The 9674-nt window shown below is 50.8% G+C and overlaps 2 protein-coding genes across 3 annotated transcripts in view; both read left to right on the top strand.

Moving 5' to 3' along the window:
* The window catches only part of pi4kb (phosphatidylinositol 4-kinase, catalytic, beta), a 10575-nt gene extending 3626 nt beyond the window's left edge, over window positions 1-6949 (top strand). The window contains exons 3-13 of one of the 2 annotated variants that reach the window (XM_005744095.1): window positions 720-1085; window positions 2048-2092; window positions 3148-3375; window positions 3500-3727; window positions 5023-5132; window positions 5246-5350; window positions 5438-5561; window positions 5666-5931; window positions 6006-6138; window positions 6263-6383; window positions 6456-6949. In XM_005744095.1, the coding sequence (XP_005744152.1) occupies window positions 720-1085; window positions 2048-2092; window positions 3148-3375; window positions 3500-3727; window positions 5023-5132; window positions 5246-5350; window positions 5438-5561; window positions 5666-5931; window positions 6006-6138; window positions 6263-6383; window positions 6456-6637 (1908 nt within the window). In that variant the 3' untranslated portion in view covers window positions 6638-6949. The remainder of the gene's footprint in view (window positions 1-719; window positions 1086-2047; window positions 2093-3147; window positions 3376-3499; window positions 3728-5022; window positions 5133-5245; window positions 5351-5437; window positions 5562-5665; window positions 5932-6005; window positions 6139-6262; window positions 6384-6455) is intronic. The other variant, XM_005744096.1, reaches the window with a different exon arrangement.
* A 1471-nt stretch (window positions 6950-8420) lies between these two features.
* myo1eb (myosin IEb) overlaps window positions 8421-9674 on the top strand; it is a 17994-nt gene continuing 16740 nt past the window's right edge. Inside the window, exon 1 of the mRNA XM_005744094.2 lies at window positions 8421-9135. Within this exon, the coding sequence (XP_005744151.1) occupies window positions 9133-9135 (3 nt within the window). The 5' untranslated portion in view covers window positions 8421-9132. The remainder of the gene's footprint in view (window positions 9136-9674) is intronic.

Here is a 9674-nt window from a genome sequence, read left to right as displayed (position 1 = left end):
TTAGATTACCGTACATTAGATTACCGTACATTAGATTACCGTACATTTGATTACTGTACATTAGATTACCGTACCTTAGATTACCGTACTTTAGATTACCGTACATTAGATTACCGTACATCAGATTACTGTACATTAGATTACTGTACCTTAGATTACCGTACATTAGATTACTGTACCTTAGATTACTGTACCTTAGATTACTGTACCTTAGATTACTGTACATTAGGGTTACGTGAGATGACTTGTTTTCGTGTCAGTTCTCGTAGACCTGAGGCGCCCCACAGCATGGAGGCGTTCAGCCTCTGCGCCGATGGCCAGGTGACGCTCTGACTGTGGACCAGAACCTGAACGGCACCTGTACCTCACGTTACTGATCACTCACGTTATCAATGCTGTCGATAGATTCTGTATTCCTGCATGGAGGAAACCACGCAGCGTGTTCAGACCAAACATGGCATTTCACCCGTGGAAGGAGGCGGGACCATGTCCATGAAGGCAGGAAATTGTTAAAGTGCTACCCAATCGTTACAGCTGATCACCTGTAGTCAGAAACAGAGGTGGTGCCGAGTGCTGCCGTGTGATTCGCTCTAGGCAGACAGACCAGAAAAGTAAATCTTTAAATCTGAACTCCGAGGTGAAACTTGCCGTTTTGTCTGAACACGCAATCAGAGCAGGGGTTAAAGGTCGATCAGCTGACTGCTTCCTGTGTCCTGCAGGTGCATCGTTGCAGGCAGAGCATCTCCTTCAGCCTGCAGTGCGCCTGGTTGCTCGGCGCTTACTCGTCCGACATGCACATTTCCACACAGCGCCACTCCCGGGGAACCAAGCTGAGGAAGCTCATCCTGTCCGACGAACTGAAGCCCGCCGGGCCGCGGGTCCGCAGGGACCCCCTCGCCCTGACGCCGTTCTGTCCCGCGGCGCCCACCACCGTCAGCCCCGGGTCCCTGGGAGGAGATCACAGCCTATCGCCCACAAAGAGGACGCATCAACGCTCCAAGTCGGACGCCACGGTCAGCATCAGCCTGAGCAGCAACCTGAAGAGGACGGCGAGCAATCCGAAGGTGGAAACCAGCCAAGACGAGGTAACAGCCCGCCCTTGGAGGGTGCAGTTAACCCACCAAGGGAGTTTTCCCAGAACACCCTGGCTGCCGATCACTCGCCGCAGCTGGTGGTTCTTTATCTATCAACCGGCTTTTACCGGGTTTTTGATCAGGTTTTGAAGTGAAACGAGTCAGGTGATCGTGCCCTGTGGGAGGTATCTGCAGGTCAGAATTCATTTGTTCAAACAAATTTCAGCTTTTAACCTCCTATGACCCAAAGTCTCTCATGGCGTGCATTTTTAATCCCTCTTTGCTATTTGAGCTGATTGGGACCCGACAAATGTAGAAACAAAGAATGATCTTTTTACCCTCCGAGAGCAAAATGTAGCATTGTGGTCTAGACAACCCAAAATGTCCACAGATGTGGACCCAGGTCCTAGGAGGTTTCAACAAACAGGAAGCACTCCATCACTGGCCAATCAATGAGCAGATTAGAGACCGGGACTCCATGTGGCCGAGGACCTGGAGCCAATCGATGTGAAACATCTGGAATCATCCAAACAAACAAACATCCGATCAGTTCAATTCAGCTTTATTTATATAACAGAACCACAGACGCCTCGCAGTGCTTTGTGATGACAAGGATGATGAGGGAGGTTACTCCGTGGAAACATGGCAGCCTGCAGTGTGTCTGCACATGGTGAACATTCAGTTTAAGAGATGAGGTGACGCACCAGGGCGACTCACTGTCTGTTAGACACCAGCGGCGGTACTGATGCTGTCTCCGCCCACTTTTACTGTAACGGTGAGGCAGCCACAGGCGTTTAACACCAGCTGAGCTCAGGTTGTAGCTCGTGCGTGTAAAGTGATAAAGGCTCGTCACGGGCCCAGGCAGCGCCGATTTCTGAACGCATCAGGCCGCTGAAGGTTAAACCTCCAGGACAGGTGAGCTTAGAGCGAGCACACCTGTACATGACTCTGACCTCCCGTCCTCTGACCCTCAGGACTGCAGCTCCAGCTCCGACAGTCTGGAGTTCGATTCCTGTCCCGTAAGTTCAGCTGCTTCCTGTTCTGAGCTCCAGGTGCATTGTGGGAAATGAAGTGTGTGGGCTCCTATTCTGGTTCTGGTTCAGTCACAGACGTGTGCTCAAGCAATGACACGTGAGCGTCACGTCTGCGGACTCGGGCTGTACTCCAATCGGGATCTGATCGTCCTCGTGATTCCATCGTTTGTGTGTCAGGTTTGTCTCCACTCACTGCCAGTACTCGGATACACTGATACTCGGATACAGAAAAGGTTTGCTCACAGATGTGAACAGTCTGAGACTTTTGTGAAACTTTGATGTTAACGGAGAGACAGAACGTAAAAGCACGCATCCGTCCTCGGTGGAGAACGCCTTGGTCAGCTGGCTCATATCTCCGGAGGATTCTGGGCTCCTCTCTGCAGGAACTCTGTAGGAGCTTCAGCTCCCTCTACAGAGTTCCTGCAGGGCGGAGGTCGGCAGCTCGGACTCCGCGTGACCCTGATGTGCTTCTTTCTTAGCCCCTGCTTTGTTTTAGGACCTTTCTTCAGCCGTGCTCAGGTTTTCCCGTGTGTGGTCCCATCTGTCGGCTCAGAGTTTCCCCCGCCGTGCCTGACGGTGGGGTCGGTCTTTACTGGGTCATGCTCTTTGGGTTTGGGTTTAGAAGCTTTCAGCTGCCTTCAGATCATCGACAGGCTCCTCCCACCGATGGTCTCGTGTCCCCTTCAGGCTGCGATCATGTGACCCACTGTGATCTGTGGGAGGCGGGCTGGTTATAAGGATCAGTTTGTAACTTTTGTGTTTTTCTGGGTTTTGTTGGTCAATTTTGTGTCTCCGTTAAAACAAAAGTGCCCTAAAAATCCGAGACTGTTCACTTCAGCGAGCATACTGAACACTTGAGGCGGGGTCAGGTGATTGTGACCTCGGCCTTCATGTTTGAGCTCGCTCGCTTTATCTGAACCTGACACACAAACATCAAACCTTCACCTCTCTCTCTCTCTCGCTCTGAGTTGGTCTGCTGTGACAGGCAGAGCCGTAAGCCCCTCCCCCTCGCCCTCTGACTGTGTGTGTCTCGCCTGCAGCCGGTGCGCCTGGCCCCTCAGAGGGAGTTCATCAAGTCTCTGATGGGCATCGGGAAGCGTCTCGCCACGCTGCCCACCAAAGAGCAGAAGACGCAGCGTTTGATCTCCGAGCTGTCGCTGCTCAACCACAAGCTGCCGGCCCGCGTATGGCTGCCGACCTCCGCCTTCGACCACCACGTGGTGCGAGTGCCGCACACTCAGGCCGTGGTGCTCAACTCTAAAGACAAGGTGAGAGTTCACAGCGCCGCCCGCGGAAGGCTGACCGCCGGCGGCAGCCCAGGTGAAACGCCTGTCAGATAACGTCCTGTTACCCGTGACCTCATCAGTCATGTGACCTATATCCTCCCCTCAGGCGCCGTACCTGATCTATGTGGAGGTTCTGGAGTGTGAGAACTTTGAGACGTCCAGCGTTCCCATTCGGATCCCAGAGAACCGGATCAGGAGCACGCGTTCTGTGGAGAACCTGCCAGACTGCGGCATGACGCCGGAACAGCGAGCCGGCAGCTTCTCGGTCGTTCCAAACTATGACAACGACGACGAGGCGTGGTCCGTGGACGACATCGGAGAGCTGCAGGTGGAGGTGAGCATGTGATGTCATAGCCCGGTAGTCAGGTGGTTCCAGAACATGCTGCGACGCAGACGGAGGTGAGGTCTGTGTGATGGCACCGTTACCTGTTATTTGACCTTTGACCTCAGACGCTGTCATGTCACAGCTTCATTAATGATCAGTGAAAAACACGAGTCAGAGCACGCTGCTGCACGCCACACACAACGGTAATAAAGATGGCCGTCACCTTTCTGGGGCGGCATGCGGAAGCTCTCGCCGTCGTCTTGTTCAGCCGCAGCTTTTTCTCTGACACTGTTAGGAATCTGGGTGTGCTACTTGACAGCTCATTTAAACTTGATAAACAAGTGTCTGCTGTCGTCAGATCCAGTTTTTACCAACTTCGCCTTATTTCTAAGGCCAAACACTACATCCCGCACAATGATCTGGAAAAGCTCATCCATGCCTTTGTAACGTCAAGGCTAGATTATTGTAATTCACTTTATTTTGGTCTCCACTCTACCCTTCTACATAGATTACAGACAGTCCAGAATGCCGCTGCACGCATTCTAACTAAAACTAAGAAGTTTGCTCACATCACTCCCGTCCTTGCTGATCTGCACTGGTTGCCTGTGAAATTTCGTATTCAATTTAAAATTCTGTTGCTTACTTTTAAAATTACTAATAACACAGGACCAAGCTATCTTAAGGGAACTCTTAAACTCATATGCTCCTGCGAGGGCTTTAAGATCATCCTCACAGTTATTGTTGGTTCAGCCCAGATCTCGTTTGAAGTCTAGAGGTGATCGAGCGTTTGTTCTAGCTGCACCTGAGCTGTGGAACAATCTCCCGATTGGCATCCGGGCGTCTGATTCCATTCAATCTTTTAAATCACGGCTTAAAACATATCTGTTTGAACTTGCTTTTTCTACCAGTTAAATCCTGGCCTTGTTTGCAGTGAGTTATTCTATTAATTTTTCTGTTTGTCTTGCGTTGTCTATGTTCTCTATCACTGTGTTTGATGGTACAGCTTTACTTTGCTATAGCTATGTGCTATAGTTTACTCTTATTAGTGGTTTTTACCTGTGAACATAATTCCACACTTATATGACTCTGATGTTATAATGTTAATTGTTTTATTGTTTTATTCTTTTATGTAAAGCACTTTGGCTTTTAAATGTGCTCTATAAATAAAGATTGTTGTTGTTGATCCCAGAACTCGAAGGTTAGCAGCTCAGTCTGCAGAGCAGTTTCCTCGTGGAGACACTGACCACTCCTCCTTCTGTCCCCCCCCACCCACACACCCACTCTTCATGCTCCTCCCCCTGCAGCTCCCGGAGACTCACACCAACAGCTGTGATAACATCAGCCAGTTCTCGGTGGACAGCATCACCAGCCTGGAGAGCAAAGAGCCCGTGTTCATCGCCGCCGGAGACATCAGGTCAGAGTACACACGGTACTCATACGTACAGAAATATGTTTCCCTCAGTTTACCTGACTCAGACGCAGCGCACCGAGTTAGTACAGCTGCAGGAATGATGCTGTGTGTTTCAGGCGGCGTCTCTCAGAGCAGCTCGCCCAGGCCCCCACCACCTTCAAACGGGACCCTGAGGACCCGTCGGCGGTGGCGTTGAAGGAGCCGTGGGAGGAGAAAGTCAGGTGGGTGCGTCCTAAGGTTTACTGAGCACGTGCAGTGTGCTCTGGAGATGGCGTTGGTGACGATGACTCCCCGTGCGTCTCCTACAGGAGGATCAGGGAGGGCTCTCCGTACGGACACCTGCCCACCTGGAGGCTCCTGTCTGTCATTGTAAAGTGTGGAGACGACCTGCGGCAGGAGCTGCTCGCTTTCCAGGTGCTGCGGCAGCTGCAGGTAACACCACCTCATCACACGACCTCACACCTGTCCCTCCGCCCTTCTTCTTCTCATCATCTCCTCTCTGTGTCATGTGACGGTGCCGCGGACGGTGCGTGCAGTCGATCTGGGAGCAGGAGCGCATGCCGCTGTGGATCAAGCCGTATAAGATCCTGGTGCTGTCGGCGGACAGCGGCATGATCGAGCCCGTGGTGAACGCCGTGTCGCTGCACCAGGTGAAGAAGCAGAGTCAGCTGTCGCTGCTCGACTACTTCCTGCAGGAGCACGGCGCGCCCACCACCGAGGCCTTTCTCACGGCGCAGAGGAACTTCGTGCAGAGCTGCGCCGGCTACAGCCTCATCTGCTACCTGCTGCAGGTCAAAGACAGGTGAGTCTGTGACATCTTCGCGCCTGTGTACGCTGTCCAAGCGCCGCGCTAAATGTGCTCCTCCCTTCTCACAGGCACAACGGGAACATCCTGCTGGACGCCGAAGGCCACATCATCCACATCGACTTCGGCTTCATCCTGTCCAGCTCGCCCAGAAACCTCGGCTTTGAGACGTCCGCCTTCAAGCTAACCGCGGAGTTTGTGGACGTGAGTACAGCCAGGGGGCGGGGCTTCCTGTTAGAGGAGGAGGGCTGAGGGAGGCTTCAGTGGGAGGTTTGAGCCCTTGGTGTGATATGTCAGGTTGTTTTTAACCCCGAGCCTCGTCTGTCAGGTGATGGGCGGGCCTGATGGCGACATGTTTAACTACTACAAGATGCTGATGCTCCAGGGCCTGATCGCAGCCAGGAAGCACATGGAGCGCGTGCTGCAGATTGTGGAGATCATGCAGCAAGGTGAGTTGCCACAGCTCCTCCTGGTGGCGGTTCCCTGCCCCGCAGCACTAACTCCGCCCTCTGTGCCCCCAGGCTCCCAGCTGCCCTGCTTCCACGGCTCGAGCACCATGCGCGCCCTGAAGGAGCGCTTCCACATGAGCCTGACGGAGGAGCAGCTGCAGCTGCTCATCGATCAGCTGGTGGACGGCTCCATGAGGTCGCTCACCACCAAACTTTACGACGGCTTCCAGTACCTCACCAACGGCATCATGTGACCGCTGCACAGACTGAGGAGCTCTTACGGCTCCGCCCCCCTCCTTTATTTTATTCCAGGTTCTTTTTGTTGTCTCGTCTTCTCCAGGAGTTCAGCTTCCTCTTTGTCTCGTTATGTTTGTCCTCTTCGGTTTTCGTTTTTTTTTTCTCTTCCATATGTGGACTGATTGGTTGCTCCCGGGACTCTGAGCCAATGAGAGAGCAGCCCACTTTTAGTTGTGACCTGTGAACTGTGAGCAGAGTGGCGCCGTTTCCTGTTTTACCTGCGACGGAGTTTCTTTGAGCCAATTAAAACCAGTCGCTGTTCACCTTTAGCTCCGCCTCCTCTGATCTGATCACATGGTTTCCTTTACTTTGTTTCTGCACACAGTGAGCTGACATCATCCTGTCATATTTCCTCCTACATCAGCTGCTACAGAGAGAGATTTTCAGATCAAAGCAGGAAGTTGTCTGGATTTTAGAAATAAAAGTTTCAGATTTTCTTTGAAGGTGTTTTATTTTTCTGACTCGTACACAAAGGTGGAGAACGTTTATTCAACAGAATCCACAGGTTTGATGCGTGACCTCAGCTGGTGTTCCTGTGGGAATCTACACAACTTCATCCACCCCCAGCAGGTTCTCGAGCTCAGAGTCGACCTGATGGGTCTGAGGTCTGACTTGATTTAAACTTCAGTTTTGGTCTTTAAGAGTCCGTAACGATCAGTGGTTGATTATTCTGACTGTAGAGCAACTGCAGAAATCTTTGATTAATAATTAGTGATCAATCTGTGTGTGTGTGAGAGAACGAACACTTGGACTGTGAGTGTAAAGTGTTTTGTAGCGTTCCACATTCACACAGGATGTGCAGCAGTGTTCAGTCAGAGCTCAGGTCGGTGAAAACTGCACGCACGCACACACAGACACACACACTCGGGATTTAATCTTTTTTGATCCACTTCAACTCTGAGTCTGAGTTGCCGTGGTAACAGATTCTGAACTCCTGCTGACTACCAGGTGTTCTCTGACTCCTCCCCTCCTGCTGCACCTGAAACAGCTGACTGACTCAGTGATTGATTATCAGCTCAGATCGGTAGTCTCCATCTGTAATCTGATTACATTTAGGGCATCATCACTTTCAATCACTGCAGTCGGATCAGCGATCGTTGCTGCTCCCCGATCGCAGCTTTTCTGTGACAGGAACCTTCATCCGGTCCAACACAGCAGACCTGATCAATCTATCACAGATTCGCTCCGTCCTGTCGTGTCGATTTAAAATCAAATCAGCTTCACGGAGTCTGCGTTTATCCTTCGGCGTTGACGAAGCTCATTCAGGACGTTCTGAAAGCGGCTCCATTCATAAAAACAGCCTCCTCAAATAAAAACATTAAAATAGGTTCAATAGGCATTAATTTAATTTAAAAATGACATCACAAAGCACAGGGAGAGGGGCGGGGCTAACACCTAGACAGGTCACCAGTTTGTACCTCCTCTTTTCCTTCACCGCGATGACTTTTGATTGAAGGAAGAAGGAGACCCCTGCACTGAGACGTGAACGACCTGAAGCTCGTCTCCAGTGTAACCATGTGACGCCATGATGAAACTACAATGTGCAGAAAATGAACTACAAAACATGGCCGCCGCGTGCGCTAACCCCGCTGTTTGATCGAGGTCATGACGGCAGACGTGGCTGCGTGTCTCTTATAAACCACAGCACGTGGTTAGATCAACAACATTACAATAACGCGCCCTGTTTATTAAACAAGGCGAGTAAAGAGAATCCAGCTTCTTTCCCTCTGTTTCCCTGCAGGGATCCAGAGGAGGATTTCAGTGAGTGCAGTAAAATCCTCCGTCCTCGCTGATCCCAGCTTACACAGAGCCATAAACACCCTTTGATCAGATCATATAGATCATAATCTTGAGCTCACACAGCGTTCTTCACGCAGCAACAGGAAGTAGTTTTTATTCCATTTATTCGTGGGTCGCTATGAATTATGGGACGTGTTTTCTCCTCCGCTTTCGTAAAGGATGCTCCAGTGTCTCCTCCGCTAAAGGAAACGCTGAAGCTCCTTCCCTCAGTGTTTGGAGACCTGGAGCAGGTTTGAACCCAAGACCCTCCTGCTATGAGGCTCACCGCTGCCGCACATGGTCACACGTTAGTCACCTTAAAAAACACAAAACACGAATAACACTGGTCGCTGTGCAGTTCTCCTTCTGGTCTCTAGGGGCAGCGAAGCCCCGCGGCTCTGTCTTCAGACTGCATTACCCAGAATTCCAGAGGCGGAGCCTACCTGCCCACACCTGCAGAGAGTTGAGACGCTGAAGACTGAAGGGAGAAAAAAGATACGAGAGTAATATGCTGATTAAAACAGCAGAACCGCAGTGAAGCGAGCTGAGCCGGACCGAGTAGGTCTGATCCGGACTTACCTGACCCAGGACCGGGCCCAGCTCACCTGGATCTACCTGAGACCCACTGAAGGTTTCTTAACTTTTCTCTGAAGCAGGAAGTGAAGCAGCAGACATGGTGAGTTCACAGACTTCACTACAAAACCCGCAAAATCGGGCCGGGACCGGGACCTTAGACTGGTCCCGGTTCCGGTTCTGCAATTTTCGCTGTGAGGGAGAACGTTCTGATCAAATCTGTGCAGCTGGGAGGAAACGGCAAACAGACACTTCCTGAACTTCAATCAGAACAACAAAATCAACAAAAACAATCAATAAAAAATTCTGTAAACAAAGAAAAACATTCGAGGAAAAAGATCAACACAGAAATCTGATTTCAAAGACAGAAAACATTTAAATTAATATTGTTAGATGACTGTGGAAATGAACAGAAACAAAGACGCTTACATAACAATTAAACGCTAAAATAAAAACACAGGAAACGGTCAAATGTCTCTGTGTGGTTACCATGGAAACGGCTCAACTCACATTTATTTGATGATAAAGTTTATTCACTCTCCCGACCAATCAGACGGCAGACACTCTCTCTCTCTCACTCTCGCACTCTCACACTCTCTCTCTCTCACTCTCTCTCTCTCTCACACTCTCTCTCTCTCTCAC

Source organism: Pundamilia nyererei, unplaced genomic scaffold (assembly GCF_000239375.1).
Source record: "Pundamilia nyererei isolate P.nyererei 1_Seehausen unplaced genomic scaffold, PunNye1.0 scaffold00139, whole genome shotgun sequence".
Classification (NCBI taxonomy): domain Eukaryota; kingdom Metazoa; phylum Chordata; class Actinopteri; order Cichliformes; family Cichlidae; genus Pundamilia; species Pundamilia nyererei.
This window is presented reverse-complemented; position numbering and strand designations above follow the sequence as displayed.